The following is a 12,905-nucleotide window of genomic DNA, read 5'->3' on the forward strand; positions in this document are numbered from 1 at the left end:
GCCACCATGGCCAGAGTTTTACATTGGGCATTGGAGGCAATAGTGTTATCTGCTGTCTGCGATGATTTCACCATATCCTTTGTCAACGAAAACATGGTTTTGGAGGGGTCATTACTGGTATTAATTTTGTTTGTAAGATGTGCGGCACGGGCTTTCCATATCTGTTTATGGTAAGCTTTCTTGGCCTTTATATATTCAAGTTTGGCTGAGGGTCTGTAAGTGCGTCTCCAAGTCGATCAAGTACTTTACAGTTTTTCCTAACTGTGGTAAGAGTCTCATCAAACCATGCATGCGACCGGGATTTCTTCTGATGAGTCCATTTAGCGGGGATACCCTTATCCAAGGCCTGATTGATCAATATTCCAAAACAGTCGCTAGACCTCACAATGTCTGTGGACAGCATAGGTTAAGAGATGGCAAGGGTGTCTTGAAAGGTGGAGTAATCAAGTTTCTGCGAAGGGCATTTATACACCACATTGCAAGAACCATAGAGTTTAGGACCAGCCAGGTGTAATGAAAAGAGAATAAGATTACTGTCAGACCAGGTAATCGGTAGAGATATCGGGCCTGTGGGAGCAAAATATTGGACAGTACATGGTCCAGGAGATGTCCTGCCTCATGATTGGGGCCTGAAACCAATTGGAGGAGTTGGCAGGCCGCCATGTCATTTAAGAAATTGCGGCTGTCAGGGTCATTATCAGACTCCAGGTGCAGATTCAAGTCGCCAATAATGGTAAAATTGGCTGACTCAAGTGCTAAACTGCTCACCATATTAGCTATCGCTTCTCTAAAAAGTTTGGACGGCCCTGGGGGAGGGCGATAAATCAATAGACCAGAGAACATGAAATAGGCTGGTAGAGCTATTCTAAAGGAGGCGCTTTCGCAGTCCTGGATGCTTTCCTGAGTGAAGCTGCAGGTGTAGCAGTCTTTATAAATTACAGCAATTCCGCCACCTCTCCCCCGACCCCCTATCCATATTCTTCATAATAAAGCCTGGAGGCAGGGGCAGGGCCAGAGCGGGAATGGCAACTGATTCTTGGGAGAGCCAAAATTCCGTTAAGAATAGCACATCCAGAAGGTGCTTGGACAGTAAATCAAAGACTTCCGCATGATGTTTAACTAGCGAACGGTATTTAATGTTGCCTATTTTGAATTGGAGCTGTTGACTGCCTGGCTGTGCACTCAAGCTGTATTGAGGCCTAAAATTATATAAACTGCAATGAAAGGCACCTGCAATGGGGGACCAGCTGAGGACCCCACACAAGGGGCTACTCCATTCCACTTTGAGCAGTTCCTCACTAGAACAAACTAGCCTGTGGGTAGGAGATTGGGCATGATGCCTGGCACCTGGCACCATCCAGGTGTGGACGAGCACAGACAGGTTTGCCTTTGGTGCACCGCGCTGCAGTGTGCATGATGTACTTGGGGACACAAATCGCTCCTCCCAGGCATGCCACTGATTCGGGAAAATGAAGCAATCAGAGCGCGGCACAGCAGAGTAGAAAACAATCACACCCCCCAAAGAAGTGTGTCAAAGTGAAGGTATTAGCATTAAAAAAACATAAAACGAGCAGTATAAAAAGGAACATGCCTCAAAACCTTTGGCAAGCAATCCCTCACACAAAGAACACTCTGTCCTCCGCCAAGCTCTCCTGCTGAAGTGCTCGCTGCTGCGCTGGGAGCTGCGGGCTTGGGCTGTCAGCTCACCTGGGGCGCTGGGAGGTGCAGGGGACTTATGAGCGGTGAAATTGGCCCCCCTGATGAAGATTACGGGGTGAGACCATCTTGCGTGGCCCTCGGAGAGATGCAAGATGGCGGCTCCCGCCGCAATGTTCTAATCAGGTGCCCACTGCTGCACCAGACATGTGGAGGTTCGTGATACCCGCTGCCTAGCTGGAAGCCCTGGTGGTCCCGCTTGCTTGGCCCGGGGGCCTCCTCCAGCTGCGATTTGACAGAGCCTGAAGCTACCGGCACCCGCTTTGAGGGACGTGCTCACCCCTCTGTGCCCTGGATTGTGGAGTGAGGTCCCCCGGCCCAGAGAAGACCCAGGGGCGCCTGCACAGGGGATATCACCAGACACAGTGAAGAGCGGGGGTCCCCCCTGCAGCGCACAGCCACAATTACTCCCCACCAAGCAGTGCCTGACCCTAAGGTGGCGGAGGTCAGGCTCCTTTCCATTGCCGCGTGAGGAGGCCCCAGCTGGAGACTCCCTATCTCTAATGGGTGTCCTTCTTGGTGACCTTTCTTTGCCCTTGGAGGGGCCCTGCACCTACTCCTAGCCCTCCTAGCAGTTGCTCTTCAAGGAATTGCTCTAACCTGTTCATCAGGAGGGGCTGCAGAGCCAGTCAGCGTGGCTCTCATGAGGCTCTGGGAGGCGGCGTGATCTTGACGAGAGTGACCCCGAGTGCCTGGTTCATCATAGTACTGATCAGTGGTGGGGACGACATGGGACTTCGAGAGTCAGACGAATAGCACGGCGCCCTGGGGGATTAACCAGGGTCCCCGGACCACGTGAGTCCTGCATCCAAGATAGAAAATCCAGGACCCAGTCCCACCATCCCTGGGGGGGGGGTATCTCTAGCTGAGGGTCCCAAAGGAGTGTGGGCTATCCAAACTAAACCTACGCTCTTGCAATCTGGTGGTTTCTGGACCCTGCAGAGCATTGCTTTAACATCGCTGAGCCCGGGTCCTACGACATAGAAATGTTAAGCCAAGTGGACAGAGTTGGGGTGCCACAGCAGTCTCCAATACCCCTGGTAATGTTCTATGGATGTGTGGCCCCAAACAAGCGGTGGGTGCGAGTCCCTATGCCACCCAAAAAGGCACAGACCAGGAAAGTGTCTATTTTCTTCTCCCACACTGCCAAGGGGGAAACCAGTGAAGAGACGGTGTGGACTGACAGCAATATGGCACTCACAAGAGATGACCTGATGGCCGTGCTCCGAGAATTCAAGCAAGCACTCAGCGACAACATCAAAGGTCGATATGGGGGCCTCCTTCGATGCATTTAAAGCTGAAATGGGGAGCTGGTTGGTGGCCCTCCAATCTGATGTTGATTCCATCGGGGCCTGCACTCTCAATCTTGAGGCAAAGTATCAGGAGTTGGAAGACAGAGTGTGGCCCTTGGATGCCCAATCTGGTGACCTGCATGCTCAGTTGAAAACCGCAAGGCTCAGTTGCGAGGATCTGAAGAATCGCTCCAGTCGAGACAACATTCGGGGCAAGGCCTGGAAGAAAGATGCGAGGGCCCAGATCTGGGGGCCTTTATGGTAGAGCTGTTTTCCACGGTACTGGGAGACTCTGAACCAGAGGTTTAGCTGGAGGGTGTCCATAGGGTGGGGCCAGGGGCTCAGGGAGATTCCAGAAAACCCAGGGATGTGTTGGCAAAATGTAGCCTTTTTAAAATCAATGAGTTGGTCCTTCAGAAAGCGCGTGCTCTCGACAGAGTGTCATTCTAGAAAACCACGTGTTCGCTCTACCAAGATGTTGCACAGGCCACACTTGCTCGACACCAGTAGTTCCGACCCGTCACTGCAGCCTTAAGAGATCGCAAGGTGAAATACCGCTGGACTTACCCCTTTGACTTAGCTTTCACACTCGACAACAAGAACTATCACTGCACGGAACTCGAGGAGTCGTCAGCTATTCTGGGGCCCGAGTTGCCAGCCACGTCGTAGGTGGCGGAATCGAGCGGTTTAGAGGTGTCGACAGGCCCGAAGAAGCAAGGGGGAGCCCTGGTTTCAACAGCGAAGAACAAACAAGAACACCGAGAGATGATGAGGTCCAGGCTTCTTGTCGTTCAGAGACTTTATTTCACTTGAGGTTTCACGTCTGACCTGCAGCCCGCAGCCCTCGGCGGTCTCCAAGGGAGCATGCTGGCCTCTCCTTGAACACTCTGACTTTTAAACGGAGACTGAGGGGGGGAAAAAGCTTGAGGTATTCACGCTGTCCACAGCACTCAAAGTTATTGTTAGCTCTTATCTCTTTCTTTCAGTGCCTATGAAGATGCGCTATGGGCCTAGGTGGCGGAATTTGGTCCTCCCTAGGGGGTTAACTGTTGGAAATGTTGGAAGTGGAATGTAAAGGGTCTCAACTCCCCTAACAAGAGGCAACGGCTCTGGAAATTTTTTAATGACCACCAGATTAAAATAGCAACCCTGCAAGAGACCCACCTCGCGCGCAAAGAGGAACAACAACTAAAACATAGGTCCCACCCACAGATCTTCCGCTCTTCCGCACTCACCAAACATAATGGGGTGGCACTGCTTTTTCACACTTCCGTCCCAGTTCTCTATCACAACACAAAAATAGACAGGGTGGGGAGGTTCTTGATGGTTAGGGGTGAAATTTGGGGAAGATTGTGTACTATTGCTACGATTTATGCTCCCAACGCAGGGCAACATGGTTTCTTGAGATCCTTTTTAGCTTTACTGGAGTGATTCGCCAGAGGCGACATCATATTGCAAGGGGACTTCAATAGGATATGGGATCCGGCCATGGGCACTGCACACTCCCATAGAGCAGCGGGGGTATTTTGCAAATCTCTTAAGGCAACTTTCCAGAGAATGGGGATGGTGGCTGTATGGAGGGACGCCCATCCCACAACCCGGGACTATTCCTTTTTCTCTCATTGAGCGAGAGGATGCACTGGGAATGGACAGGCTGCACTGGGAATGGACATTCTACTCAGGGAATGGACAGTCCATGCTTCTCTAGGACATAATGGACAGTCTGTACAGAGAATGGACAGTCTGCACTGGGAATGGACAGTCTGCACAGGGAATGGACAGTCCATGTTTCTCTAGGACATAATGGACAGTCTGCACAGGGAATGGACAGTCTGCACAGGGAATGGACAACCCTTGCTTCTCTAGAACATAATGGAAAGTCTGCACAGAGAATGGACTGGCTCCACTGGAATGGACAGTCTGCACAGGAATGGACAGTCCATGCTTCTCTAGGACATAATGGACAGTCTGTACTGAGAATGGACAGTCTGCACGGGAATGGACAGTTCATGCTTCTCTAGGACATAATGGATAGTCTGGACAGGGAATGGACAGGCTGCAATGGGAATGGACAGTCTGCATGGGAGTGGACAGTCCATGCTTCTCTAGGACATAATGGACAGTCTTCACAGGGAATGGACAGGCTGCACTGGGAATGGACATTCTACACAGGGAATGGACAGTCTGCACAGCGAATGGACAGCCTGTGCACAGGGAATGGGCAGTCCATGCTTCTCTAGGACATAATGGACAATCTGCACAGGGAATGGACAGGCTGCTCTGGAATGGACAGTCTGCACAGGGAATAGACAGTCCAGGTTTTCTAAGACATAATGGACAGTCTGCACAGGTAATGGACAGGCAGCACTAGGAATGGACATTCTACACAGGGAATGGACAGGCTGCACTGGGAATGGACAGTGCGCACAGGGAATCGAAAGTCCATGCTTCTCTAGGACATAATGGACAGTCTGCACTGGGAATGGACAGGCTGCAGTGGGAATGGACATTCTACACAGGGAATGGACAGGCTGCACTGGGAATGAACATTCTACACAGGGAATGGACAGGCTGCACTGGGAATGGCCATTCTACGCATGGAATGGACAGTCCATGCTTCTCTAGGACATAATGGACTCTGTACAGGGAATGGACAGGCTGCACTGGGAATGGACAGTCTGCACAGGGAATGGACAGTCCATGCTTCTCTAGGACATAATGGACAGTCTGCACAGGGAATGGACAGGCTGCACTGGCAATGGACATTCTACACAGGGAATGTACAGTCTGCACAGCCAATGGACAGTCCAGGATTCTCCAGGACATGCTGCAGGTTTGGCTTCAGATGCACGTGACCCAATAGTCAAACAGAAATGTCAGCGTCAGTTCGTGAGTAGGAAAGATAGAGCAGTAGGAATAAGTGTAACAAGCATTTACAATGCAAAAGGGCGCGCATTTGCGAGAGTTTGAGCTATTGGCATTGTAAATGACAATAACTTTTATTTATGTGTTTCGAAAACCTGGAAGTGGTGCGTAAATAAGCACTTTGTACTTGTAGTCTTTGCTTACGACAAACAAGTCTGACAGTAAATGAGGCGCAGTTACTGCCAGCCTTGGTTCTCGTAAGCAACGACTATAAGTAGAAAAATGCGTGTTTACGACTACTTGTTTTTATAGAGGAAGAATTGTGCTCAGTTTATCGACCTCGGGAGGATGAACATCTTAGAGCTGCTAGGTAATTTTAGCGCTCAATTAAGTAAAGAGCAGCCCAGTGCTGCTATTCAAAGTGGGGCCGCATTTTAAGGTCAGTAGGGCTAAAAGTGACCCTCGGGCAATACTTTGAGATACCAAGTTATATAACACGCATTCTCAAACAAGCATTTGCAATGCAATAGGTCTCGCATTATTAAAGTTTGAGCTATTGGTGTTGCATTATTTAGCAATGCCAATAGCTCAAACTTTAATAATGCGAGACCTATTGCATTGTAAATGCTTGTTTGTCTCTTGAAATGAACTTCCTCCGCCTGTGATCCTCGGCGCATAGAGTGCTCGGAGGGGCAGGCTACGTGTGAGTGAACCACAATGTGGAGAATGCCATTATGAGTTGTTCGGCATGTCTTCACTCTGTCAGTCTCATCTGGCATGACAGCTCTGCTGATTTTGAGACCCCAGAGGCTGTGCTGGGCTATTTATAGAGAGACAAAGACCAAGCAGACAAGGCGAGCTGGTGCTGAAATGTGCAGCAGGAAGGCGGGTGCTGGAGACCCGTCTGGTGTGAGGTGATGGGTTTCTGTAGCAGCCTGTGCCAAGGTCACAGGAGGAGGGTCAACACTACGTGGAAGTTGGGAAAAGAAACATAGGGCGGAGTCTTAGGCAGTCGTGTTACCTGTCAGAGAGCTTACTCCTCTTTCACAGGAGGGAGCCCAGCTGTCAGAGCCCTGTTTAGAGACGTAGATTTAGACATTTCAAAGAGTTAATAACTTTGAAGCTTTAACTTTCATCTATACAAATATATAGGAGAGGGAGCAACACTCCTACCTTTTACAAAAAAACACAAAATGAACAGTTTAGAATGATATTGTTCCATTCGTAGGTTTTAAATATTAAAGTGTGATTCTTTTTTATATAGCCAGGAGGAAATGCATTTTCCGGTCGTATATTACAATTTCATGGGTATTAATAGTGGACAGTCCTTGTAGTGACTGCAGAATATCGACTACCAGCATGTCGTCAAGGTAACCATATATAAGTAAGTATAGATTTACTATTGTTGGCTCTACTTCTACATATATTGATTATATGTTGGCAGTCCATATTGTGGAGTGGATGTAAGAGGATGTCAAGATTCAGAAGTCTATATTTTGATGGAACACCTGAGTGTTCTCTTTCATAACGCACAACATCAAACAAAGGCAGGGCAGGTAAACTAAAACGAACCACAGAAAATAAGAGGGTCTGCTCACCCTGTGATATCAACCTTCCGTTCTCCCCCGTGTGGCAATACAAAGGGTTCACCAAAGCAGATTCTCGGTACACCGCCCACAATGCGGCACAACTTGTCAACCTAGATCTCGACAGCAACTGACCTGTTGTCATGGAATCCCCATTGGTCCGTTCGCTACACGTGTGTGTGTTAATAACAATGTCTGATTCATTACAATGTACAGTACATTACCACATCACCGTCCCCCTTTAGAAACTAGCAATAAATAAATACATACATAAATACATGCAAATACACATGACTAGATACATAAGTAAATACATACTTAATCATACTAAACAATGATAGTCTTAAACAAACTGGATTCTCATGACAACTAAGATGTAACCACACCACGTGTCCAATGATATCAATATCTAGCAAAATCATTAAATCTTTTTGGAGTCCTTATTATACGGGAACCCACAGATCTCTCACAATATACCTCACCATTAGATTCGCTTGCCACTCCTGCAGAGGACTTCTTATTGACAGGTTATTTATTGATCATATAACTCTATCTGACCGCTCACAGGTTGTAACCACTGTGTCCAATCAGCATCAATAACAGAAACTTTCCTTTTGCACATGATGCTTACCTGCTGTTTTGTAAGTTTCACTAGCTGTCTTTTATTCCACCACCCTTTTCCCACAATCAGTGCTGTACTGTTCCTGACCTTGTCCATGTGTACTGTCATAGAAAATGTAAACTCGCCATTCTTAGAGCCCTGACAGGATTCTTTATCATTACTCAATCACCTACTTCTAGATCTACTCTCAATTGTTTGTGTTTTTCATCAAAATTATGTTTCATGTTAGTCTATTGCTTCAACACCTTCGAAGCGATATCATCTTTGGCCAGGGCCACAGTTTTGTTCTTGTGCACTTTATGTGTAAGCAATAACGGAAATAATTATGTGTGCAATTCTCTGCCTCTTAACAATGAAAAAGGAGTCACACCTGTGTTGCAATGTGGGGATGTAGCTCCAAACTTTCTGGCTAAAAAATATGCCTACATCTAAACCTAATGCCAGAGCAGTCTGCCCCCCCTTCTTTAATGATCTTGTTACCATGCTCAACTAAACCATTAGAGAGGTGGGTGAGTACAGAGCTACTTTAATTTTTTTTTAATATCCGTACAGGACAAAAATGTCTTCTTATGGTCATATTCAAAGTGTGTACCATTATCCGCAACCCCAACTTTCGGAAAACCTTCCTGGACAAAAATTTGTTCTAAAAACTTGATGACTGTCTCAGTATTTGGTGATTCTACAAATGAATGGTACATCCATTTAAAAAATGAATAAATGAAAAGCACTGCATATCTCATAACTCCTGGTAATGTGGAATACGGACCTAAAACATCTAACACTACCTTTTCCCATGCGACCTTGGGGAATAGTGTAGGGTGTAGCGGTGTCTGTATGCTCTTCCAGTGTATTGCTGTTTGATGTTTATACACGTCTTGGTAGTGCCCAGATGCTCCTTGGATATAATGACATCGTATAATTCTGTAGGTGGAACAAAACGATCACTTCTAAGAATGATACCATTGATCACAGACAAATCTTCAGTAACCTGCGACAAAGTCTTCAAATCACCTTCCAAACACCTGCTTTCTGGCCAACCATGCACAATGTATTCAATAACTTTCCCTAACGTGTGGTCCTCTGCATAAGTATCTGTCCAATCCTGTACACTCATGACTGACTCATAGTCACACACAGCATCTACCAGTGCCAAACACACTGTACATCATCTGTTAAGAAATTGTCTTCATCATCTAGTGGCATGCGAGATAGACAAACTGCACAAAAGTTCCTTCTGCCTGGAATGTGTCTGATAACAAAGTTGTACTCCTGAAATTCGGATCTAGTCTGGTAAGTCTGGCAGACATATTACTACAATTTGTGAAGATGTGAGCTAATGGTTTATGGCCCATATTTAACTCAAACCTGGTACCCCAGATATGTGTCCTGAAACTTCTGATCGGCCCACACTTATGCTAGAGCCTCCCGCTCTGTAGTACTATATTGCCATTCATATGGCCTTAGAGTCCTGGACGCAAAGGTTACCATTCTTTCGCTACCATCTACCTTTTGGCTCAACACAGCCCCTAAACTGCGAATGCTGGCATCCACTGTGATGATTGATGAATGACTTTCACAAAAGGCACTTAAGGCCCGTGCTGTGACAATCAACTATGACATTCTTAAAGGCCTTTTCCAACTCATCTGACCATGCAAACTTTTGGCCCTTCCTGAGACCTATCCTCATGGATTCAACGCCCTGGGTGTAACCCAGCACAAAGCGTGCATAGTACTCAGCTAGGCCCAGAAATGAACACAAAGCATCCTTATCAATAGGTGCTTTTGTATTTTTGATCACCTTGATGAGGGACAGTTTGGGTTTTATAGCAGCACACAACACAGTATGGCCTAAAGATCCCAGTTCATTGGTGGCATACAAAATTAACAACACTTTTTTTAAAAGCTTGTGTTCCTCCGAATCTTTTGCAAAAACCATGTTGTCTTGGTACACCTGCATGCCAGTGATGCCTCCAAATAAATTGTCCATTAGTTTTTGAAAGCGGATGGTGCAAACGCCAGGCTAAATGGCAATCTAAGATGCTTGTAGACAACATAAGACATCACAAAGGTAATCAAATCTTGTGACTAAGCAATTAAGGCAATCTGGTGGTAAATCAGTCGTAGGTCAATTGTCGAAAACCACTTTGCCTCACCCAGGCTGGGCAATAAATCATGGATCTTGGGTAGTGGGTGGCAACCCACAACAACGTTCTCATTGAGGGCACGTAAATCGGCAGTGGCACATAATCTGATTTCACCAGACTTTTTGTGTGTCACTACAATGGGTGCCACCCACTGTGAAGAATCCGTGGTTTGGATAATACAAGGGAATCTTTTTATTTGCTTGTCAGTATAGGTACTCTGTCTCTTTGGACTGTTTGAGCCCCTCTCCTTGTTTTCAAGATAATACTGTGTGAACACAAGTCGTCAAGTGTCTTCTTTAGCTCTTCCCTTACACTCAACAGCACAGGGTGGACTTTATGGGCTAATGGTTGTGCCTCAGGTACACATTTGATTTGATTTTCAAACCCTTTTACCATTCCAACTTTCTGGCGAAACAGTGGTTTGAACTCAGATAAAATATTTTCAACTGTCTCATGCACACCACCAACATACAATATGCTTTGGGTTTACATCTGTAGGTGACAGAGTACAATTATTGCCCCAGTACTCATGGAATGTGGTGTCTCTCAGAATAGTTATAGATGAACCAGAGTCCGCCATAACTTGTAACGGAACCTTGTCAATGATAGCTTCACACATTGGTCCCTTGACAGGTGCACTTAGAGATGTACAGTCTAATGTAATAATGATATTGTTAAGGAAATCTGTACATGAAACTACATCTACGTCAACACTTCCAACTTTCACCGGGTTCTTTACACTCTTGCACACAATTTGGAAGTGACCCAACTTTTTACACAATAAACCCCGTTTGCCAACTGTGAGACAGCCCGCAAAATTGCTGAAGTAACCTTTGGAATCTATAGCTTGAGCTGAATGGTTTCTTGTTAGTGTTTTTCATTGTTTTTCCTGTAGTGTTAACCATGCATATGATCCCATGTGTTCTTCAGTAGAAGACAACACTACGTTGACTGCCGATTCAGCATGGAGAATTTTAGTTGAAATTAATGACCTCTCGATGCTCTTGTCCAGGTAAATGCATTCTACCGGCCTGGATTTCTGCAACTTAAAAGTATTTCTTGGACCTTTCTTGATGAACAATTAAACACAAACTGGGTCTCAAATGTATGTATGAAGGCTGAGACCAAATTTGCAAGTCGCAGCTAACACTCTAAGCGATGAAACATACTCATCCACATTTTCCTCTGACTGCTGTTTGCACGTGAAAATATTGTGGCGCTCGAGCATTATACTAGGCTTATCAGAGAACTGTTTGTGCAGTCTTGCAATAGCTTCTAAATAAACATTCCATTGGTCATCTCCAGATTACCCTTGTGGTGTGGTTACTGATGGTAGACTGTCAAAATCTGTTGGTCTGTCGGGCCCAAAATACAAAACAATTGGGTGAACTTGTGTGCAGGTCTATACCCATTCACATCTATTGGATTAAATGGTTCTCAAACTGTCTTAACCACTGAACCCATTTAATTGAGGATTTGCTAAGCTGACTAAATGGTGGTGTTTGAGTGGTTTGCTGAGAAGTGGCCATAGCCATAAATTTATATATATATATGGAGATTACAAAGCAATATGTTAAACAGAGAGAGCACTGTAGAAAGTGTCTTTGTAAAATATAGGCAAAACCCAATATGAGTTTAGTCTTGGCTAAAACACGTGATAGATCAAACACGCAAAGCAAGAGGAAAGAATAAAGTGCTGTACATGCCAGTAATGCTGACATTGTACAAAGGACCTTTAAAAATAAGTTTTGACATTTAACGCTAGTTCCAAAAGTAAGTCTACGGTATAGCGCAATGTGCGTGTAAAGTAAACACAAGGTATACTTGAAAGTGTTTCTTTATTTCTTGTAAATACGACACACCGGTAGGAAAGAGCGCTCCGGTCACCAGCTTACAATCAATGGCAGTTAAACTGTCAACACAACTGTCAGATGGCTATCTGACGTAACGCATGCAAATGCCAGGGGTCGCGTGGCAGGGACGTGGGCATAAGAGGGACAAAAAGCAAACAGGGAAAGTGCCAACGTAACAGTGCGGCTGCGTTAGTGCCCAAAAGTAAAAGGTGAAGTACCTTTTAAACCATAACCGGAGTGAAGGATGATGTGCCTTGGTTATGCCGGTGCCGTTGCTATCCAGTAATAACAATAATTTCACAATATGGCTGCCATGTACTACGTACTGACGTGGTGAAGAAAGTCTTTGCCAAAACAGTGATGCCCAACACAATATGGCTGCCACAAATGACGTGTGACAGCTTGATTGGGCATGCAGCAGAACGCATAGGCAGGTGGACATATGCAGCATGCGGGGGCCTAATCAAATGATGCACTGGCATTCTGTATGCCTGCGCCTCCAGTCAACCAGATATTACCTCATTTGCGGCCCAAAACGGCATAGAATGATGATCCAGACTTGCGCCATCAAATCAGGCAATAAGCTTCACTGCAAGATGTCGTTGATGGTCGCGGAGACAATGCTGTTGAGCAAACTGCAGGCACTGGCAGCTGGGAAACTCTGCTGAATCTGTGGAAAATCCATGAGTTGGCGAGCCAGAGAGGATCACCAAGTCCATTGCCAAATGTGGCAATACAAAGGGTTTACCAAAGCAGGTTGGTTTCAAGACCTTTATTCCTCGATACATCTCCTACGATGTGTCACAACCTGTCAACTTGGATCCCTA

The 12,905-nt window shown here is 46.1% G+C and overlaps 1 protein-coding gene across 3 annotated transcripts in view; it reads left to right on the top strand.

Annotated features, from left to right (window-relative positions):
* LOC144823156 (aryl hydrocarbon receptor-like) overlaps positions 1-12,905 on the top strand; it is a 1,206,974-nt gene that overhangs the window by 406,815 nt on the left and 787,254 nt on the right. Inside the window, exon 1 of one of the 3 annotated variants that reach the window (XM_078681423.1) lies at positions 12,705-12,834. The exons of the other annotated variants lie outside the window; for them this stretch is intronic. Within the exon in view, the coding sequence (XP_078537549.1) occupies positions 12,762-12,834 (73 nt within the window). The 5' untranslated portion in view covers positions 12,705-12,761. Of the gene's footprint in view, positions 1-12,704; positions 12,835-12,905 lie in introns of those variants that run through there. 3 annotated transcript variants of the gene reach the window in all.

This window comes from Lissotriton helveticus, chromosome 3_1 (assembly GCF_964261635.1).
Source record: "Lissotriton helveticus chromosome 3_1, aLisHel1.1, whole genome shotgun sequence".
Lineage (NCBI taxonomy): Eukaryota > Metazoa > Chordata > Amphibia > Caudata > Salamandridae > Lissotriton > Lissotriton helveticus.